This window comes from Taudactylus pleione, unplaced genomic scaffold (genome assembly GCF_031769625.1).
Source record: "Taudactylus pleione unplaced genomic scaffold, aTauple2 ptg000037l, whole genome shotgun sequence".
Lineage (NCBI taxonomy): Eukaryota > Metazoa > Chordata > Amphibia > Anura > Myobatrachidae > Taudactylus > Taudactylus pleione.
Window position 1 is genome coordinate 67,540 of NW_028284439.1, and position 23,649 is coordinate 91,188.

Below are 23,649 nucleotides of genomic sequence, written 5' to 3' on the forward strand. Positions count from 1 at the left end.
CTGTGTGGTGATATGCTCATTTAATTTTTTTTAAATGTGAGTTTGAAATCCTAATAAAATTTGTGTATTTCTTTATGTGACAATATCACACTATGTATTTTTGTTTATTTTGAGTGACTGAAGATTATACCCTTGGACAAGTGGATTCCATCCCTACATATGCTTGAGACAGTATAATTGTATATGGAAAAGACTATCCTATTAAAGGAACGGAAAATAACTGGAAAATTATTGATGTAAGGATTTTTTGTGTTTTACCTTATTTATATGGTGAAGCGCCATTTTTTGAGGGGATATTTCTAGTTATTGTGCTGTTGGCTTTAAGTATTCCTGTGCTGTAAATTCTGTTGAGATACTGGGGAATGTATGTTATTATGCTACATACCAATTGAATGACGGATTTAAGGGTCAAAATGCAGACAGCCGGGAAGCCATCTGAGTAAATCTCGGCGTCTAAATCCTGTTGCGGGACTAAAGACGCATCGAAATCCCGACACCCGTCTAGATCCCGATGCCAGAATCTAGACAGACTGTTTCCCGAACGAAGGTAAGCCAGGCACTGTTCGTGCTTACCCGAAAAGGGGAGGGTTAGGTTTAAACACCCCCAGGGGGACTCAGCTTAAGGCACCACCCCGGGTGAGTTAGGTTTAAGGTGCAGGGAGGGGGGGGGTTAGGCTGAGGCACCCCCTGAGGGAGGTTAGGGATATGCAGCAATTGGGGGGGGTTAGGGTTAGGGAGGGGAGAGAGAGGAGGGTTAGGGTACTTACCAGCCACAGTCGGGATCTTCAGCGTTCAGGCTTGTGGTGTTGGTATTTAGTCAGATGACTTCCTGGTTGTCGGTATTTCATACCCAACCCACCTTCTTTCGGGTCCATATACTAGGTGTGTGTATATCTGGCTCTGATACTAGCCAGTGCCTCGCTAGCCACAGACCTCACTGCACGTCACTGATATTTATGTATCCTCCCTACTAAGGTGAGAAGCTCTTCCAGTGTTGCTGTAGGCGCCTATGTTCTATCCCCTGCTTACGGCGGCGGTAAACATGTTGGTACAATACCTGGCCGTCAAGGGTATCAACAATATCAGGGACTAGAAGTCTGCTCCCATAGCCTATTGGGCTAAGTTGTTGATGAAAACAAGGTCTGTAGTTCGAGTCTCATGTTTTATACATTTTAGGAGAAAAGGAGAGAGATTTGGCCAACTGGTTCACCCTTCTGCCCTAAACAGTGAAGGTCCCAGGTTTGAACCCAACCTGTAAGGGTATAAAATCCTTATAACACCATATACAGGGGCCTTGACCAATATAAGCGAATGTCCCAAAATAAAAAATACGTTATGGGAACACTTTACTACAGCTAAACACCCTATACGTGCACTGCTGTACCCCTCTATCTCTCATATATATATATATATATATATATATATATATATATATATATATATATATATATATAGATATATACACTCCACACTGGTTTTATATTTTCAAATTTAATATACATTATAAGCACTCATGTCACTGGCTTGTATAGCTGGGTCTGTCTCCTGATCCATTTGTCCTTTGCCTGAGAGTGTTATTTCTCCTCCTATATGAGTAATTTAGTTTCTTTCTAGTTATGTGCGCTGTTGTTATTCTGTGAAACATAGCGTGTGGTGTATCTATAATCATATACCTCAGCTAGTTTTGCACTAACACCTTTGTCAGTTTTTCTACACAGGGTGCATCCTCTACTAAAACGGCTCCAGTCCATACACCAGGGTGTACAATGTGCGATTTTGAGCCTACTGCAGCAAGACTTTAATACTTGAGGGCCAAACAACACAGGTCAGTTCATCTACAAGGTGACCAGGTGACTCTTAGGGGTAAATTTACTACAGTGAGAGTTTTTAAAAGTGGAGATGTTGCCCATAGCAACCAATCATTTTCTACTTTTAACAGTACATTTACCTAGCACCTCCTAGAAGATAATAGCTAGAATCTGATTGGTTGCTATGGGCAACATCTCCACTTCTAAAAACTCTCACTTTAGTAAATTTACCCCTTAGTCATGGCAGCTGCTGTGGCTCAACTATCAAGGATGCTGTTCTGCACTCCACAAGGTAGCAGGATCACATCCTATGGGGCACCTTAGTGCTTTTAAGATTTAAAGTAAGGGTTTCCTCCTATTCCACAACAGATGCTCTGTCCACAGAACCTCTTTAGTTCCCTTAGGGGAAGTTGCCAGGACTATACTGGTACCTAACATGCTGTTTATCATCATTTTATAAATATGGTTGTTAATGCTTTAGCATGCTGGGACTATTTCCCTGCTTATAGTCTGGATATTATGTCCAGGTACATCACTGAAGCCAGTTATATTAAAATAGTCGTCTAGTGGTGAGTTCCCTTGCAATACTCCCTTTCTCCATTATGGAGCAAGGAGATTGGGTCACTAGAACTCTGAAATAATTGTTTATCTATTCACAATCACTTCTCAGCTTTTTGGCCAAGATCAGGTGTAGTATTGTCCTTATTAGGTTAAGATCTGATACATCCCCCTTATCCAAATATAAAATAGATTTTTTATTTTTTTTGATCAGGGAGATGGAAGAGGTGGCTCTGTCCACTACACACAGTGACCTGGTATTGCAGTATTTCAAGGACAGATGCAAACCACGCAGAACATGTCTGGTCTCCTTTGCTCTTAAAGCTAACAGGGTCAGCGCTAGTCTGTGCTTTAATGGGAGACAGCCTGGGAATACCAAGTGCCGTAGGCTTAAAACAAGAAAACACTAAAAACCAGGAGAGTTTTCTTTTGGTGTTCTCTCGGTAGTCTGACCTGCTACGCAACAAGGGATTGCTATGGAGGAAGTATTTGCTTAGACTCCATGGCTTTCTACCGGCTCTACATGACATCCTTGGAGGCAGGTCATTTTGCTACCTATTCTTATTAGAAGTGGAACTTAAGGGTTCTTTTAGTCCATTTCTTGCCTCACTCCTTGGACAGGGGTGTAAACAGTTTCCTGGTGTAGTTTTCCATTCCCTACTTGTCACCTTTTCATTCTCCTTTTAGGAGGTTTGGGATCCTCAGCGAGGCATTTTTACATGCGATCCTGAGTTGACGCTTTGGCTTTACAGCTTTGGCTGTTTTTGCTGGTGTTCCAAGCTGATGTATTCCACTTCGTCCACTATGTATGCCATGGTTGCTCTTTCAAGAGGTTTCAATAGACTATGAATTCTGTTGCTGATCAAAATCAGTAGTCTGTGTTCTTTGACCATGCTATAGTACACGCCTCCAATAACTGGCAGGTTTTCGACGGAGTTCTGTCCTTTTTACAGGGGTCTCCCCTATACAGCAGACTCTCCTAAGAGTTTGGTAGTTCCGGATTCTACGACACATCTCCCATTGGCCTCAGCAGTCCTCTTGATTGCTCTGGTTAGGTTTCCCTGTGCTGGGTATTTTCTTTAGCTCTTGCAGATAGCCATTGGTCATTACCATGTCGGCTGCTTTTTTCTTCGGAAGACAGGAAAGCTGTTTTTTCCTCCTCCTTGGGGCCAGGCACTTGGTGTCAACTGCATGCTTGTTTCGCATTCAGAGGTCTCATGTCCCTTAGTGCGACCAGAGGGATTGTCCTTCCGACTGTCCCATGATCTTTTAGTCACCAAGAGGGACCATATGCTGTTCCTTGCCTGGATTCTTTTTCAGGCTGCAGGTTGCTGCCTTATCAGCCGCTGCACTTTCTAAAGGGGGTTTAAGGCCCAATCATTATAGGGGATTATTCCTGATCCATCATATCTAACACTTGGTTTGACTTCTTCCATCTGGTTTTGTTTGAGTCCTTAGACTTGGTTCATCTCCACCGTTGTCTTGTAAGACCCTTCTATTATTACCCACCAAGCTGAAGCAGAGCTATCAGAGCTTGAGCTCTGTCCAGTTGATCTCCCTTCCTCTTGGCTTGGGCTGGTTTTAGCAGGTAGCCGGCCATTGGCCAATAGTGGCCCCCTGCCTTGCACACTATTGTGTTTCCAGTTTTTCACGTGATAGTACATCTTCACCATCGTTCAGTCTGTTTTCGCGTATTGCTTCCAGGTGCACAACTCATTCCTTGTTGGAGCTCTATCAGGCCTCTTTACAGGACTGGCCTGTTCTCAGCGGACCCCTTTTCAGGTGGACCCATTTAATAATTAGCGGTTTATGTAGGCACTGGTCGACCTTCCCCTCGTTCTACTCTGTTTATCAGTGCATACAGTAGAGACCTCATGGCCTGCTGGACGTGGAGCTTCTGCTTCTCGCCTTGTTCTGTGGCTACTCAGTCCACAGTCTTTAATTGGATTATGCTCTATGGCCTGAGGTTTGGCCGACTGGGTTCGCCATCTGTTTCAATGCGAAGGTCCCAGTTTCATTCCCGGCCTCTTACCGGTGGTGTTGGATACTTCCTGTAGGTTGTTACGGTCTACAGTATTGGTTCCCTTGCCCCACTGTCTTAAGGTGGGTTAGCTTTGGGACATCCCCAGTGTATATACTCAAGTGACCCCTAGTGAATAAAGGAATAAATAGGATTTTGGTGCTTACTGATAAATCCCTTTCTCCGATTCCATAGGGGGACACTGGATGCCTTCCCAGCACTGTTTTTTACTGCAGTTCTCTTTTGAGAGTTGCCGTTGTATGGGCATTATCTACTTAGTCTCGTTTGTTGTAGCGTTGTTTGCTATTTCGGTCCTTGGACCTCTTTATTAGTTGGTTCCCCATCTTTTTTTTCCCTTCCTCTATTGTCTCTGATCTCTTTCTTCGCTCTGGCTTGGTTAATCTTCACTGAGCTTGGTGGGGTATAGGGATAGAGGAGCCAACTTCAATGTTTTATAAATTCTTAAAGTGCCGGCTCCACTCATCCACCTGTATATACTTCAGTGTCCCCTATGGAATCGGAGAAAGGGATTTATTGGTAAGTACTAAAATCCTATTTTCTGAAACACTGTTGGCGCTCCGAAATGCCAGCAAAATGTCATTCACGCTGCGCCATTTTGGGCAATGCGAGTGACATCACATCGGATGTATGTACATCTCTGAATTAGGCTCTAACAGATAGAAAGAGGTATTGAGGTACAGAGCATTAAGTAAGTATATTAATTATAAAAAATAAGAATTTAAAAACCTCACAAATTGTCAGGAAACGAGCAGTATATTTAAATACTCAACCATATTAATATAAATTAAACTTCTGCAAGTGGTAAAATAATCACATAAATGTGATAACAATCAGTAGCAGAAATGCACAAGTATGGCAGTACATAAAAAGTACACAGTATATACAGTAATAGCACCAGTAATTATAATGAAAACGGCATTTGATAAATTGACGCCTAAATCTGAATAAGCGCCCAAATTTATCAGTTCAACCAATATGGGAATAGAAATCCCTCCCGATTCACTACAGATCGCTAATGCAATCGCAGCTGCAATTACGCAAGCATGTCTGCTGCAAAAATATACTAATGAATGCAATCACAAAGCCATCGCACAGCCAGCATAGAGACGCCCACTACTGCTATGTCACATCCGTAATATATTGCAGTCCTGCGTATACATCGCGGACAATGTAAAACATTGGTCCCTCATGTACATTTACACCAGATCTGACCTGCCGCAGATTTTGCAAGCCTCATCATACGCAGTGAGTACTCAAGCTGTGTATGCTGTCGCAGTGGCTAATTTATGCACGCCCCTGTAACGGTGTTTTAACAGCCTGGCACGCCTGTGTTTCTCCAACCACTCCCTCGTCACCACCGCCAAATGCTGATGTCCTCTCTCGCCCTACAATGGCTTTTATTCTGCATGCGAGATCGCAATGCCAACTCACGCACGCGGAGTGCGATACATACGCATGCGCAGTACGTACCATCGGCCGATCTGGGTATGCTGTTGCGATCTGTAATTAATCAGGCACAAAGTAGTCAGTAATATATATCCAAGTGTGTAAATAAGGAAAGTGTTCACCGCTCCTTGAGGGGAAATGTCTCGGTGCATCACTCCCAATGGTGATGGATGTCAGCGAAGGCTGCGGTGCTCCTGGCCAAGAGCTGACATGCTACGCTGTGCGTCATTACAGAGCCACAACTTGCAGATGATGGAAGTGCCAGTGGCGTAAATTCATCGCAGACACCCGAAGGCAAGTTATAATTTGGTGCCATCCCCCCCGTCACAGCCGCTGACACTGTAATGTAGCATCTCTCATGCAGATGCAACCGCAGTTGCACGCAGAATACAGGCATGCCACAGATCATTTTAATCAGCAGAAGCTGCTTGTGCAACCTATTCGCAGTGATGTGCGAAAAAGACTCATTTGAAGGGAAATATTGTTCGAAAAGATTCTCTGTGCTACTGAGTCACTCTGTGCTCACGCTTTGTATCACATGGAGGATAGATGTATGTAGACACATCTGTATGTATTAGTCACAGATAAGATAGTGACCTGATGGTGCAATTAGCATTAGGCTCAGAGTCCTCCTGATGGAGAGGAAAACCACAGTGGGATGGGGAGTTCTTGATGAGGAGATGCGTTGGAACTGCTGCACGGGTCTGAGCTGAGGCTAGGGCTGCCGCCAGGGAGGAGTGTGATGGGGTGGTGTGGGTGAGGGGGGTGCCGGAAATGTCACACTGACATAAGAAGCTGCTGAGGAGCAGCAACACCAATGAGTAGGAACAGGCTATAGATAGACAGAGGCGACAGCTGATAGTCTGATACGGAGCTTTCCACTAGTGTATGGTGGCTTCTTAGGTTCCGGGAAAAGGTGCCATGTACTGGGTGACCATGATGGTACACTTCATGTACATAGTTACAGCCCTAAGTGGGGTAAATATATTGTGGAGGGAGGTGCCCCTTCAGTGCTGGAGCCTTGCGGCAGGCGCCTCCATTGTCTCCCATAGTTCTTCCCCTGGCTTCGGCCAACTCCGTGCTCATTGCTGGGCTGAAGATAGAAGACTGGTAGCTATGTAACTAGTAGCATTTCACTGTAACCCACTGCTCCATCAGAAGGTAAGTAGCAGCATATGTTAAGACTTTGATGGTACCTCATATATACCAAATCAGCGCTGGGATTGTCACTTATCCCTCATGAGTATTGCAGGCACCTGTAGGAATAAGTGTATGCATCGAAACAGGACTAACTTTGCAAGTTATGTATTCAGCAATTCAGAGGGCCACAAAAAGCAAAATTAAACAGAAACTAATTTATTTTACATTAATGTAGAAAACCATATATAATAAAATATACTTGTCATTTGTTAACGTGTAAAGAGGTAAAGGATCTGACTGGTTTTCAAAAGTAGATAATTAAAAATAGGTAATTATGATCACACACACATATAATAAAAAGTTTACAATTAGATATAAAGCAGATTATACTATATATTTTCTAAATCAATATGGTCATTAAGCCGATCATGTTGTAGAGGCATACAGGCATATTTATCTCTATAATATTTTTACTAAAATAATGTGAAAACGAGTGCTTTCACACTCTTTACATTATTTTAGTATCACTTCAATGTATTAAAGGGCTTTAGGAGCAGTTTTCGGAAGAAAAAAAAAATAACTACACTAAGCCCCCAAATTCGCATTTGTTTATTAAGCAGATCGCATTTCTTATACTTGTAATGGGAAATGAAATCTGTTTCAGATTTACTAAAAGAAATTGTAAAAAAAAAAAATACCGGGATGGAGCCCTGCGACAATAACGCTATCTAGAGATTGCATTATGCAGGGTTTCCCCTACTCCAGCTCAGCCTTCCGTCTGCTGACAGGGAAGCCGAGCCCGGGGTAGGCTTCAGTGATCAGCCATGTGTGTCTGATAGGTCACAGGATGATATCTGTCAAAATAAATAGTTAAAATAGAAAATAAATCAAATAAAAAACTTACTTGCAGCAGGATCGTGTCTTATTCTGTGTGCCTCGGTCAGCTGATCTGTGCGACCTAAGCAGAGATGCCTGCCTGGACTTTTACAGCATCTCAGCCGGCTCCTGCACAGATCAGAAGACAGAGAAGGAGACACCGATCCTGCTGCAGGTAAGTTTTATTTGATTTATTTTCTAATGGGAGATCTGGGAGTGGAGGGAAGGGTTTGGGGCAGTGGAGGGGTAACCGGTGGTGCAAAAAATACCCTGAGAAGCTCTCTGTCCCTTGCACGCAATATTTCATACATCTTTTCAATATATTCAAATATCACATTGCAAATTTGGGCAAATTGATCACATCCTATCTGTATCTGAGATTCGGATTGTGATAAATATGCCCCATAGAGCATGTCTACACAGGACTTTGAAACAGTCTCTGTGTAGGATGTATTAATTATCTTATTCTTAATGTGATATTATCTGTATGTTTTTGTGCCGGTGTTCTATTCATGCCGCGGTATTTTCGCTAAGTTGTTTGTTATGAAGTAACTGTGCCCTAAGAGGTGGCAAGATAGCTTCACAGTGCCCTTCAAGCTCCTTTGCCTCCCTGACAACTTATTGGTCTATAAACAAGAAACTCATAGAGGATGCCCTTCAAGGTTGAGTTTTATCATGGTTACTAAAAAAATTGTGATACCACATTCAGTATTGCTTGAATTAAATGACAATAGCCTCTGGTATTGACTAGTATATTTAACCTACAGTGAACTGAGAGGGGTGTGTCATTCTATCACTTTTTAAAAAATACTGCCCGCATGTTTCCATTTCATGTAGCTGGAGTTGTGACATTGCCAGTTTGCATAGTGACTGTGGTTTAGTGCAGCGATGTACATGTATGTAATATGTGTAAAGTGCGTGTGGTAATCTCATACCAATTTGGTTCAGCACCGGCCTTGATGTCAGCCAAGAGTGATTTGACTAAGTTTATTTTAATTATTTCTAATTGTTCATAAGTTTAAATTTTACGAACGATTGTCATTCAAGCGTGTTCCAAAGATTTTTTCAAAAAAGTTGTTACCAGAAGACATAAGTTTAGTTTAATCTTTTAAAACAAAAATAAAACTTTTTTTAAACAGTTTTATTCCCTTTTTATTATTTTGTTTTATATCTCTTACTTAAGGGACAAAAATCAATGTTATGACAGTCAGAATTACTGTCATACTAAATTAGTATACTTATTGTGAAGTATAGCATGGGTATGAGATACCCCACATGGTTAGCCATGTTGATTTTTTCCAACTGGTTCTCGGAAGGGGACGTAGTCAGGAAGCAGACGGTCTAAATGCCGACCGCCGGGTTCCAGACACTGTAATCCCGAATGACAGGTGTCTAAATCTAGACGCCTGTCATTTGACCGACGTCGGGAGAATGGCGCCCGGCATCCCGATTGAGCGGATGCCGGGCACCGCTGTGGAGAGCCGCGCAGGGGGGGGGGGTTTGGGGGGTTAGGTTTACGGCTCCCGGGGGGGGGGGGGGGGGGACAGTGTTAGGCACCCCCCTGGGAGGTTAGGGTTAGGCTAGGGGGATGGAGGGTATCACTCTCTCTCTACACACACTGTGTGTCTGTGTGTGTGTGTGTTGTGCTCCATCATAATTTAAAAAAAAAAAGTGCTCAATGCTTGCCAAAAGCATTAAAGAGGCATATCAAATCAAAACCCAGCACTCAAAGACGCGGCTGTTTCATACATGCACTAGCTTCCATACAGGTGTGAGATATGGATATAGATACACATACACAGTAGGGAGATTTTATTGCAAAAGTATTAATTTATAGCACAATATTAAGGGGGGGTATTCAATTAGCTGTGGTACTCTACCGCGGCTAATTTATCCCCCAGGTGCTATTCAATTAGCCGCGAAGTCGGCAGTTATCAGGGATTTTTTTTTTCACCAGCCAGGTTAAATCCCCATTAAGCAGCCCTGTTTTTGCGATCGCAGCTGCAAAAACACATTGGTTCGTGATCTTATCAATTAAATGAAATCTTGTTTTATTCGCTCGAAAAATTATCCGTTTTCGGGTGAAGAAAACGGGATTTAATTGAATTGCCCAAAGGCAAAAAATGCAGTAAGTCCCATTTTATTTGCCCAAAAAATTATTTGGGCTAATTGAATTCCCCCCTAAGCAGTGGTGGCTCCAGGGGTGGGGCTGCAGCGCAGTCCAAAATTCAAATGAAGGAGCCACACCAACTGCCAGTGAGTCCCAGCCCTCTATATTTGGCAGCGTGTAAAATGACAGTTGGTGTGGCTCCCCTATTTGAATGTTGGACTGCTCTGCAGCCCCTCCTCTGGAGCCGCCCCTGCCCCCAGGTATTTTTTTTTTGTGTGTTTTGTTATTTTTCTTTTATGTTAGCAGAATTAGCTAATAAAGGAAGATAAATAGGATTTAAAGTCTGTGAACCAATGAAAATTTGTCGGTACTGTTTCCCTGTAAACCCCAACCTGTTCCATGATTTCAGAGAGAGGGAGCCAATACAGTGTAGTGAAATCAGGTGATATTTCTATGTTTAAGAATTTAAACAGCACTATCAGAATAATGAATGAAAGAACAATTAGTGAAATCCATGTGAATGGAGTGTTTAGAATGATCTTGGTGTGGTCTTCCTTATGAAAATGAATGCCAAATTTTGGTAGAGGTAACAGCTTAACTTCGCCAGTATTTGTTTTCAATAACTTATCCTTTAATATTTGCCCAACCCTGGGGGAGATTTCAACAGCTTGAACGGGAAGTAATGGCTGTTTTTTCAAAGCTGTCATTCGTTGCTGTATGACATGGATAGTTTCCAGGTATGTGAATGGGGATTCTTCCTCCTGAGCAGAACTGCTCAACGATATAAGGTCCAATCGTTCATCCTCGATTTGCTTCATTGCCTCTATTTGTGGAGCATATATATCAACTATTTGCTGGTTGAGATCATTAAGGGCGGCCAGAAAATGTTGCTGCTTCTCCTTAAATATTTCAATTAAATTATCAAAAAATATCACCACTTCCTCTTTATCTTCTTTAACAATATTCGTACAATTGGCCATTTGCTCCTCAAGTGCGCTAATTACTGAGGATACACCTGTGAATTTTCCATCACAGAGGGCAGCTGATAGTTTAGAAGCCGTATTTCGCTCTCTTTTGTAGGCACTTTCTGGATCATCGACCGGATGCCCTCGATGCCGTCCCACTGTAAGACACTGTCCACAAATTATAGTTCTGTCTTTAAGACAATACATGTTTAGTTGTTTGCTATGCTCTGTACAGGTTTTCATGCTGTCGTGGTGCTGGAGGTGGTTGCTAGACTTATATTTTTCCACAATGGCTTTTAATGCAAAGTTGACTGGCAGAGAATTGACTCCATTCTCAAGTTTTGTCATTTCCCTGCACGTTGGACATTGAAGTTGCCCCAATGAGCGTCTCCGTGAATAACGGTCTAACGACCTGTTTACATTTTCAAGGCAGTCTCTGCAAAAAGTATGCGAGCATTGTAGAATTCGAGGGTCATCAAACATGTTGAAGCAGATGGAGCAAGTCAGCTCTTCTTCTAAGTGATGCATTGCCTGAAAAAACAACATAAGTGATGTTTTAAAGTTTCTAACCTTTATTCCATATTAATATTATTAAGCCATCATAAACTACAATTCCCAATGCACAGGAATTCTACTCAAAATGAGTTTCAGACACATCATGGCTGTTTTAAAATATAAATGCCTGAGTAACAACATCTCGCCACTACTGAAAAGTTCCTGAGAAACCAGAGAAATAAAAACTCATATTGAAGAGATCACAAATAGTTAGTTACTCAATTGGCAGAAACTGCACCAGACGATAAGTGATGCTTCTGGAGGTTTCACAAATGGATGGATGGTATTTAACAGAGTTAAGTTTTGACATCTCCTGTTATAACCACACGTAGACAGGTGTATGAATTTCAAAATCATGTCCAAACAACTGAATTTACCACAGGTAGACTCCAATTAAGCTGTAGGAACATCTCAAGGACGATCAGTGGAAACAGGATGCACCTGAGCTCAATTTTGAGCTTCACGGCAAAGGCTGTGAATACTTACAGTATGTACATGTGATATCTTAGTTTATTTTCTTTCTATAGGGTATATAAAGCAGGCGCCATTTTAGCTCTTTGCAGTTCTGCTGTGAGACTAGTGAGGCTTGGTGTATACCTGCTGAACACTGTACATTGCTTTAGTGCTCGGCTTTGTTTTGCCTGGCTTAACAAAGTGTATTTATACTATATTCTCTTGTATAGGATCCTTTTCGCTATCGAGTGAGGGCATCATATGCTGCGGCTGTAGTGTTAGCTGATAAGGAGAGGGCCCAGAATAGGAGAAGCCTGAGATCATGAGACAATGCCACTGCTTATGGAGATTCGGGAGAACAACCCAGATGACTACCACAATTTCCTGCACCTTCCAGGAGTTGCTGCATCTGGTGACTCCCTACATCCAGAGGCAGAATACTAAAGCCGCATACACACTTAACGATATGCTCCATGAGTGATATGAAAGTGTTTTCCCTGAACTACCGGGCTCAATGTCGGGGACGACATTGAGCATACACACTGAATGATATCGTTAACGATATCGTTCAGTGACGGCACCCTCCCTCATCCCTGAACATGTAAACATGTACAACCTGACGATATCGTCAGGTTGCCCAGCATGTTTGGGCGACAGCAGACATTGTTAACAATTAATTGGAGCGTGCATCGTTAACGATATTGTGCATACTCACTTGACGATATTGAATGCTATGAACAATAATGATATCGTTATCGTCCATATTGTTCAATTTATCATCTAGTGTGTATGTGTATGAGCCTTTAGTTGCGGAGGGCCATTTCTGCTGAGGCTGGTGGCTACCCGAGGTTTCTGGCTACAGGAAGATCCCTTGCGACATGAAGTTTGGCTCCATCATCTCCCTCAAGCTTTAAGCCTCATCATCCCAGAGACCTGCAAAGCCATCATTACTGTCCTGAAGTAGCAGTACTTTAAGGTAAGAAAAACACCACTCTTTAATTTCTTGTGTAAGAATTTTTTTTTTTAATTACAAGTACAAACTCTGCACCATGTCTGAATAATAAGCTTTTTCAATATTCAAACATTTTTGAAATATATAAATAACATTTATATTAATACAATTATATTATATTGATCAGAATTAACTTGTGTAGTCCAAATACAAAATGGACTAAAAACCATAAAAGGTTTTTTTTTGTAAATGCACACTACACAGTGGGGAGGGGGGGGTGGGCATGGCATGGCCTGTATAGGCATGGAGTAGGATGCGAGTCTTACTGTGCTCCAGCCTAGAAATCCTGCTTTTATATCCTGGGCCACAGATAGATTTTTTGCTTACCTTTTCCTGAAGATGGATCTCCTTCTGGTCTCTGGGGGTGACTTTGTGGAGCTCCGGTTGCTGTTTGTCTCTCCCTGCTGGGTTGTCCTGCCTTGGGGCCTCTTCCTGCTGCGGACGCCGGGGCGCCATCTTGGCTTTCTCCTGCCGATCTCCTCCACTGCCTGTGAGGATTTTCTGGGATTCTTGGCTCCCCCAGCCGCTGTGTGGTCTCCTGGGTCCTGCCGTTATCCAGCTGCTGGTGGTCCTGTCTCCCTTGGTCCTTGCGGTGCTGTTTCCCTAGGCGGATTGCCTGCACCCCGCGGCCATCTAGGAAGCTGTTCCTCAGTTTGGTGTTCCCCTTATTAGTCTCTCCTTGGGGTCCGGAGGCACCTGTTTGTGGACTGCTTCTCGGTGCTCGCTGTATTCCGGTGGCTGTTCCTGCTCTGGACTCTGTGCCCCTAATCTCCTTCTGAGTTATCCTGCTTGTTGTTATCCTGGAAAGCTGTGGCTGGTGTCCATTCAGGTCTGTCTCCTGAGTGATTCTCCTGTGACTGGGATCCTGTCTCTGTTCTGTGCATATCATGGATAGACTCCTTCAGGCTATTGCTAGCTTGGGACAGAGGCCCTGATTCAGAGCCGGACGCTCTGACAGAGCGCTCGCTCTGAATCAGGGCCGGCCCTCTTACTATTTGGAGCGGCCTCCTGGCCGCTCGCATAGCTGTGGGTGACCACCCACAGCTATAGCGAGCGGCCAAAATGATGGTCGCGATGGTCAAGACCATCGCGACCATTGGGCTTGCGACGAGACCCTAAGGTAGGGTCCCGTCTGCCGCAAGCCCTGGAGTGCTTTTGGCTCTATCAGTGCCAAAAGCACTCCCACTGACATCACTAGTGATGTCAGTGGGGCCGGCCCCAGACGGTAGGTGTTCCCATGGGAACGCCTCCGTCTGGGCAGCCACGCTCCCGGCACGCCCACCAAAGGGGGTGTGCTGTCAATCACCATCGACTGCACACCCCCTTTGGTGCAAGACCCATAATGACGGCATGGCCATCGCTATTTGGGTCTCGCGCATGCGCACGATGGAGCTGACTCCGTCGTGCGCATGCGCACTTGGGCAACATCGACCCGCTTGCGAGCGCTCAGCTGAATCAGGCCCAGAGATTGGAGGCTCAGGTGCTCAAATTACATGCAGAAATTACATCCTCCTTGCGACCAGATATGTCTCCAGTGCGGGTTCTGATGGCTGTGGCTGAGAGCTCTGCTTCCATCTTCCTTGATTGTAGTAATCCTGATGATGCCCGGCTGCCTCTGGAATCTTGTAAGGTCACATGCCTGGATTCTACTGTCGTCTTTCTACAACGTGTTGCTCTGAATTTATTTTCTCCTCGATTTGATGCTGGCCGAGCCTATTATACATCTTCGTGGCCCCCATTGTTGAGCGGTCTTCTGGGAGCATCTATTGTAAAATCTTTCTATTTTGCAGGTGTTACAGCTTGCCTTTCTGGGACTGGGGGGACTACCTTAACATTGGCCTGTTCTTGGGGCTCAAGGTGGGATGACCCTCCTTATTTTTTTCTGATATATGCATATGTTTTTGTATTTTGTTGTGATTTAAATCATATTGCCATATCATATTATTCTGGCATTTTTATTCTTCATTTATACTTTATGATTCTGTTTATTGTACTGTGAATTTCTGTTTTTATATCCTGTATTGCACATCCCCAGGGTCTAATCCTGCTGGTTTAGGTTTAGAATTTAGGTTAGGGTTTTATTCTCAGGAATTTCCTAGTGACCTCTTTCATCCTTGGCTGGATACACCATGGCCTTAAGGCACACAGGAATAGCTGCTCTCTAATTCTTTGGGAAGGGTGGTTAGGTGGGTAGGGGGTTAATAGTGTAGGGGGAATGTTTGGGGATCTAGATATGCCATGAGTTGGGTATGGTCATATAGGGTGGGGGGATTTGGGGGGGTGGTAGACAATGGCATTGGGAGACTATGACTAGCGTATATTTTGTTAGTATATATAATGTGATCCTTGTTTAGTATATGCTTGCCCTATATTGACAGGCTGTTAAAAGAGTGATGTGGTCTGGTCACGGACGCTTCAGTTTATCTTTTTTCCAGAGCAATGATAGTTGTTGTTCTCCTGTTCTTGTGTTGTGTGGGCCCGAATGGCACCTTCGGGTTCCCGCTCCACTACTACTATACTGTGGGTTGTTTTTTTTTACATTGTGTCAGTTCACTAGATTGTTAGATTTGGGCAACACAGACGGAGTAACGGTTAGCGTTACTGCCTCACAGCACTGAGGTTGTGCGTTTGTTTCCCATTAAAGCCCTGTGTGGAGTTTGTATATTCTCCCTGTGCTTGCGTGGGTTTCCACCGGGTACTCCGGTTTCCTCTCACAATCCAAAAACATACTGGTAGGTTAATTAGCTCCCAACAAATTAATCCTAGTGTGTATGTGTGTGAGCATGTGAAAGGGAACATAGGGCCTCATTCAGACCCACTCGCAAGCGGCTGTCCGCTCGCAAGTGGGTCAATGGTGTGCACTGCGCATGACGGAGGGAGCTCCGTCGTGTGCATGCGCCAGACGCGACGAGCGAAGGACTTTCCTTCGCTCGTTTTGTCTGATCAAAGGGGGCGTGCTGTCGATGTTGATTGACAGCACGCCCCCTTTGGTGGGCGTGCCGGGGGCGTGCCTCCCAGACGGAGGCGTTCCCAAGGGAACGCCTACCGTCAGAAGCCGGCCCCACTGACATCACTAGTGATGTCAGTGGGAGTGATTTTGGCTCTGATCGAGCCAAAATCACTCCAGGGCTTGTGTTCGAAAACCCCGACCACAGGCTTCTGGTCGCACTGGCGATGGTCGCGATGGTCAAGACCATCGCGACCACCATCCTGCACGCTCGTATGAGCTGTGGGTGGTGACCCACAGCTATACGAGCGTCCAGGAGGACGCTCCATTTTTATGGAGGACGGCCCTCATTCCGAGCGAGCGCTCTGCTCAGAGCGTCCGGCTCTGAATGAGGGCCATAGATTGTAAGCTCCACTGGGGCAGGGACTGATGTGAATGGCGAAATATTCTCTCTTTAAAGCGCTGCGGAATATGTATACACTATATAAATAACTGGTAATTGATAATAAATGTGAGATAACACTTTGCTACTGTCCCAGTTTACCTAAAAGCTCTACTCCATATTATTTTATATTGTTAGGCTTTGTTTTTATCCGATCTGTCACAATTTATTGTTTGCTCAGTTTTTTCATTTGCTGGTCATGCCTCCACATACTACTGATATTGTAATTTCTTGTATTTTTTGGGTGTAACTTAAAAAATTCATAAATAAACACAATTTAAAAAAATGCACACTACACAGAAATTGTAAGTGCAAATAACAGGCTATTAAAATGCAAATGTACTTAAAACTTCTTGATAAAGGATGCAATAAGTTATTAAACCCACTAACTGGTGGCTATTATATATGGCACTGCAATCAGCTCTTATGACACGTGTTTATTGACCTAGTCAAATCAGCGGAGGAGCACCATATGTCAGGGCACCAAAGTTATTGGGGTACATATATATAAAAAAGCTATAAATTGTAAAAATGAGGGTGGTATATATGCCACTAGAACCAATGGATGAATAGGTGGGTGGGGGAGGAGGGATTGATGGGGTGAGAACCCTCATTCTAGTAGTTGGGCCAACGGGATGAGGTTGTGGCTTACATATGATTGTGCGCGGTGTTAGTTGCCCACTTTTGTCCCGTATAACCAGCTCACAAGCGAGCCGCTCAAATTGGAGCTTTTGTTCAGGAGCCATGTGGAGCATACTACCCCGTAAATGTGACCCTAAAGCCAGGCGGAATTCACCACTATTTCTTGTGGGGTGGTAATTGGCCTTGGGAGGAACTTTCCCCCTCACTTTCAGCGATGCCGCTTAATTCTTGGGTGACATCAATGTCCAGGTCACGGGTTGAAGCCTGTAAAATAATAAAGTTATAAATAAAGTTCATGTATTTACTTTTTTTATTATCATTTCTAGTTCCCTACAACCATGGAGGAATGAAAAAGCATTGCTGAGTATTTTGGATGATGGTGGAACTTCCCTAACTGCGGGGGAGCGATAGATAGCAAGCATATGCACATCATCCCACCTGCCAACACCGGATCCTATTACAAGGGATTCTTCTGCATTGTTCTCATGGCTGTGGTCAGTGCAAACTACAATTTCTATTTGTGGATATTGTCAACAATGTTTGTGCTTCTGATGGTGGGTCCTTAAAACAGAAGGCTTTTTATGAGAAGCTCATCTCCAAAACCCTCAATTTACCGTCGATTGAGGAAACTAAGCACGGGCTGAATTTTGTGTTCATGGCTGACTAGGCCTTCGCACTAGACGAGCACATTATGAAGCCGTATGCGCACAGGGGACTGACCAAGGAGAAGCGTATCTACAATTACAGGTTTTCAAGAGCATGCCATATTGCGGAGAACTCGTTTGGAATCTTAAGCAACTGCTCCTGGATCTTCCACACAGCCATCAACCTGCTTGTTGACAAGAAAGACTGGGTCGTCTTGGCATACTATGTCCTGCATAATTTTCTTAGGCGGAAGACCATCCGACAAAGGACAACAACCACAGCTATGCCAGAGAACCCAGACCACCCAGAGGACATGGATCGGTGGTCTTCTGTGGCAGCATCAGGGGTAGTACAAACTGCCCCTACATATGCAAAACAGGTCAGGGAGGAATACCTGATCTATTTTAATGGAGTGGGGGCAGTGTCATGGCAGAAAGACTGCATAAAATAAACTATAGAGGCCAGGTTTAATCTTTTTTATGGATGATAGAACATTTTGCATAGTGTGTTTGCACTGTGTCTTCACTTAACAAATCAATGCTGGACGTTTCCCCAAAATCTTTCACCTCTTCTCCAAGAGGATGATCCAATGTGCTCAGAGATGGGTGCTGCGAGTCCTGGTCCAGGGTGAATTTTAAAAGGTCATAGTACCAGAGTGGGGTTGGTGGATGTCATCTTGGAAGTTTTGACCTTTTTGTGTTCTTTAAGGAACACGGTTCTCAAATTTTTTTTTTTTCGAGCCCATTCGATGCTGGCATAATTGTGTTGAGATTTGCTGCAATCTGCCAATTCCTGGAGGACGCTGATTTTATTTGTAGTCTTTGCCTTTGACTTTCCAAAGGCACTCCTTTTCGCTGTAAAACTATATGAAACTGGTCCAGAATTCTTTATTCTTCTCCATAGCCATATCTGCAAAAAAATATAAAATTTACAAATAAAGTCTGTGCATACAGGAACTCATTGCAAAACACATTGGAAATCAATTGACAATTGAAATGGCTAAAGGATAGGAGGGTGGGTGATTTCCCATTAATGGGATCAAAAACAGTAAATTTGGGACTACTAATCACTGGGGATGTGCAGGCTCGGATAGGTTCGAGTTTGCACGTGGAGTTCGGATTTTTCCCTCCAAAAAAACGGAACTCAGAAAGAGGCAAAACGTCATCTTGCACGGACGAACATCATCATTCCTGGACAAAAGTCCAGGAATGATGATGTTCGTCCGTGCAAGATGACGTTTTGCCTCTTTCTGAGTTCCGTTTTTTTGGAGGGAAAAATCCGAACTCCACGTGCAAACTCGAACCTATCCGAGCCTGCACATCCCTACTAATCACTGTCTGGCTACCCCCAGTAAGGGGGTGGCCATATAAGAAATATGATGCAGCCCCTAATCAGTGGGGGCCTTTACAAATCCTAGGTTTTAAGGTTTTGTAATATCATTTTTTATTGAAATTTCTAAAGTTTGTTTATAATGCTACTGTTTTTAATTTTACATATGTAGTTGTTAATGTTGCCTTTCTTTTTTTAATAAAGTTTTAATTGTTTAACGGTGTGTACAATTTTTAATATCCATACAATTTACAGTATTTTTTTAAGTAAAAAATAAAAACTTATGTTAAAATAGTGTATATTAGGATAAAACTTCATTAACAAGATTCATTCTTACAAGGACATTGTCCTTTTTTTTTTTAAATTTAAGGTAAGCCAGACCACATTATAAATGTCTAGAGAGACACCAGGGGCCAAATGTAACAGGGTAAGAGTTTAGAAAATGTGAGAGTTTCATCACACTTTTTAAACTCGGCCAATGTAATAGAGTCCGAAAACAAAGCAACAGAGCAAACTTTCATGTTTTTCAGACTAAACAAAATCTCTCACAATTTAAAATCTCATTCAGATGTTTTCCCATTTTGAAAATAAAACTCGACCAATGTGAGAGTTTACTGCTAAACCCTCACATTTTCTAAACTCTCACCCTATTACACTTTGCCCCAGATGTTAGACAAGACAAGGCTTGACAGGGACAAAAGGTCGACGTGAAAATGGTCGACATCTAAATGGTTGACACTTTTTTTTAGGGTTAGGCACTTACTGGAGGGTTAGGCACTTACCCCGACAGATAGGGTTAGGCACTTACCCCGACAGATAGGGTTAGGCACTTACCCCGACGGTTAGGGTTAGGCACCAGGAGGGAGGATTAGGGACCTACCCTCACGGTTAGGGTGAAGATTAGGGTTAGCAAACAAAAAAAAATCACGCGTCGACCATTTTCATGTCAACCTTTTGACCATGTCGACCTTTTGTATGTCTAACATCTGGTGTCTGTCTAGACATTGTCAACCTTTTTCATGTAGATTTATTATCGAATAGGGGTGCATGCATGGACATAACAGAGAGGTTGCCTTTTCAATTTTTCACAAAACATCAAAAAGCTAAAAGCGAACTGCAAAATTGAATAGAAAAATGGGAGTAATATAAGTATGGACATCACAGGGTAACAATGTTGGTCAGCAGCATAGCATTGGGGGTCAGCAGCATAACATTGGGGGTCAGCAGCAGTACACAGCATAGAGGGTGGCAGGCATGAATACATACCGATGAGAAGAATGGATCCTGCTGGTGCTGCTGTAGATCACTCTGATGATCCTGACACAAAATGGAGGAGGGGAGTGTCCAGGGAGTGCCTCTCAGGTGACGTCCGCATCAACCAGGTCGGAAAGACATATAGTTCGGTAGAGCGTACACATGGCACGATTTGCTGTAAATCGTTAATGAGATTGTCAGATTGAGCTGCATGTAGGGGCGGCCTGAAAATGCGAGGGTCGCCGCCACGGGAGTGCTCATAGTGCGTACATACTTGCTAATTTGAACAATTTGTCATTCTGATGCGTAGGAATCGGGCAAATTGTTAAAAAAAACCATCTAGTGTAAGCACCTTTGCACCCAAACTCTCTGGATGGATTACAAATCTTTTATAAATTGAGGTAGATAAGTATTTCCTTTTCTTTCTCCTTTTTCATTTTAGGATTTATTTTGAAGTTGTTCTTGTTATACAGGTCATATACATTTTGGATCTTCTTTAGAGTTTAAAGAAAAAATGGCTTATAGGTTCTTTGGACGATTCTTTGTTTTTGTGATACTCGTATTTGCCACTGATAGGGTCAATCCAATTAGGTGTACGTTGGCTTGTGCGAGACGTCTTCATGGCAAACTTGTATTGCGAAGAAAACATTTTATGCACACCTTCCTGAGGGTGTGAGATGGTGGGGAAAAGTCTTTATTGTAAGATAAAAAATGTCGGTACACAGTGTAGAACCCCTCAACTAGTCCCCCCCCCAAAATGACTAGTTAGCCATTTAGAAGTTTTCAATTATCTTAATTGGTCCAATAATTACATGTAATTTTTGGGTTTAAAAAATTGCCTCAAATTACCCCCAAATCAACTTTTTTGTAAGTTTAGGCATTCCAAATTGAATTAAAGTATTTTTTTAACTGAAATATTGCTTTTTATTTTTTTACAATTTTTTGAAAAAATTTAAACTGGCCTCAAATTACCACGAAATCACCTTTTTTCAATTTTGTTTGCATTTTTTCGTTTAATTCGTTTGAGATTAAACTAAAAAGTTTGCTTTTTTATAAAAATACACAAATCAACCATTTGACACTATTTAAAACCGCCAGTACTTTCCTTATGCCCACTATTATTATTATTATTATTATTATTATTATCCTTTATTTATATGGCGCCACAAGGGTTCCGCAGCGCCTTACAATGTACATAAACAAATGAGCACACAAGAAAACAGTTATTAACAGTACAAACAATGCAGGACAGATACAGGATTAATACATTGCTGCATAACACTTAGATAAGCAGCATGGTGTCAGCAACCAAGGGTGTGGTACGGTTGTATATTAAAGTATAATCAAGTGAAGGAGAAGCACATGAGGGAAGAGGGCCCTGCTCGTGAGAGCTTACATTCTAAGGGGAGGTGGCAGACAGACTGGGGTGACACAGATGGGCTGGATACAAGGGTGACAGTATTATAACATTTATGTAAAGGTTAGTTTAAACTTAAGAGGAAAGGACAATGAGTTGATCCAAATTTCACCAAGCCTCAAGATTTAGGGCCACAACCAAGGTCCATTAGAGGGGTCAATTTGGTGCGTCGTTCGGTATGGCATAGTTGGGGTGGATAAGCAGATTGCATGAGGTGGTCAGGGTGGATGTGAGCAGCATTGGGAATCCAGGTACAGGCACAATCCATATGCATGGTGGTAGTGTGGTGGTTTTTAAAAACCAGTCCTAATAGCAGGAATAGTTGTTTTGTTAGTTTCTCCTTCTGTTCTCCTCCTGTTTAACTCCTGAATAACTCCGGCTTCAATTTAAAAATTCTAGTTTACACTTTAAATGAAGCACTTAAAATATAAGCACTCTTGCAAACGCAGCCCTGGCTTAGCAGCCCAAAATGTAAGTAATAAGTATGGCTGAAACCAGGTGTCCACACTGATTCTACCCCTCCCCAAACAGTAAAGGGTCAGCAAGCAAATAAACAAATGGTGAGAGGACAACCCACAAACACAGATACAGAGTAAATTCCTGCCTTGGTACAGATTTTAAAACTATATGAAATTCTCTATAGTTAGATTACCTAGCAATCTTAAAGGCTGTGTAAAAGAAACACCAAGCAGGAAGATATGCTGGGAGCAGTAGTTAGATTACCTAGCAATTTTAAAGGCTGTGTAAAAGAAACACCAAGCAGGAAGATATGCTGGGAGCAGTAGTTAGATTACCTGTGGATGATAAGAAATGAAAAATCACATCAGTCTTTCCCAGGTCGAAGTATAGTTAGTAATGACTCCTGAATAACTCCGGCTTCAATTTAAAAATTCTAGTTTACACTTTAAATGAAGCACTTAAAATATAAGCACTCTTGCAAACGCAGCCCTGGCTTAGCAGCCCAAAATGTAAGTAATAAGTATGGCTGAAACCAGGTGTCCACACTGATTCTACCCCTCCCCAAACAGTAAAGGGTCAGCAAGCAAATAAACAAATGGTGAGAGGACAACCCACAAACACAGATACAGAGTAAATTCCTGCCTTGGTACAGATTTTAAAACTATATGAAATTCTCTATAGTTAGATTACCTAGCAATCTTAAAGGCTGTGTAAAAGAAACACCAAGCAGGAAGATATGCTGGGAGCAGTAGTTAGATTACCTAGCAATTTTAAAGGCTGTGTAAAAGAAACACCAAGCAGGAAGATATGCTGGGAGCAGTAGTTAGATTACCTGTGGATGATAAGAAATGAAAAATCACATCAGTCTTTCCCAGGTCGAAGTATAGTTAGTAATGACTCCTGAATAACTCCGGCTTCAATTTAAAAATTCTAGTTTACACTTTAAATGAAGCACTTAAAATATAAGCACTCTTGCAAACGCAGCCCTGGCTTAGCAGCCCAAAATGTAAGTAATAAGTATGGCTGAAACCAGGTGTCCACACTGATTCTACCCCTCCCCAAACAGTAAAGGGTCAGCAAGCAAATAAACAAATGGTGAGAGGACAACCCACAAACACAGATACAGAGTAAATTCCTGCCTTGGTACAGATTTTAAAACTATATGAAATTCTCTATAGTTAGATTACCTAGCAATCTTAAAGGCTGTGTAAAAGAAACACCAAGCAGGAAGATATGCTGGGAGCAGTAGTTAGATTACCTAGCAATTTTAAAGGCTGTGTAAAAGAAACACCAAGCAGGAAGATATGCTGGGAGCAGTAGTTAGATTACCTGTGGATGATAAGAAATGAAAAATCACATCAGTCTTTCCCAGGTCGAAGTATAGTTAGTAATGACTCCTGAATAACTCCGGCTTCAATTTAAAAATTCTAGTTTACACTTTAAATGAAGCACTTAAAATATAAGCACTCTTGCAAACGCAGCCCTGGCTTAGCAGCCCAAAATGTAAGTAATAAGTATGGCTGAAACCAGGTGTCCACACTGATTCTACC

General features: G+C 42.7%; 1 protein-coding gene and 1 non-coding gene across 5 annotated transcripts in view; one reads left to right on the forward strand and one right to left on the reverse strand.

Annotated features, from left to right (window-relative positions):
• Nucleotides 1-2,466: 2,466 nt before the first annotated feature.
• Nucleotides 2,467-2,657, forward strand: LOC148538683 (U2 spliceosomal RNA). Its single transcript, XR_015871729.1, has one exon. It is a non-coding gene; the product is annotated as a U2 spliceosomal RNA (small nuclear RNA).
• A 4,620-nt stretch (nucleotides 2,658-7,277) lies between these two features.
• LOC148538684 (tripartite motif-containing protein 59-like) overlaps nucleotides 7,278-23,649 on the reverse strand; it is a 28,236-nt gene continuing 11,864 nt past the window's right edge. Inside the window, exons 1-2 of one of the 4 annotated variants that reach the window (XM_088452302.1) lie at nucleotides 17,006-17,092; nucleotides 7,278-11,475 (exon numbers count right to left, since the gene is read on the reverse strand). In XM_088452302.1, the coding sequence (XP_088308428.1) occupies nucleotides 10,288-11,472 (1,185 nt within the window). In that variant the 5' untranslated portion in view covers nucleotides 11,473-11,475; nucleotides 17,006-17,092 and the 3' untranslated portion in view covers nucleotides 7,278-10,287. Of the gene's footprint in view, nucleotides 11,476-13,291; nucleotides 13,642-17,005; nucleotides 17,093-18,061; nucleotides 18,550-20,235; nucleotides 20,399-23,649 lie in introns of those variants that run through there. The other 3 variants (XM_088452300.1, XR_015871511.1, XM_088452301.1) reach the window with 3 other exon arrangements.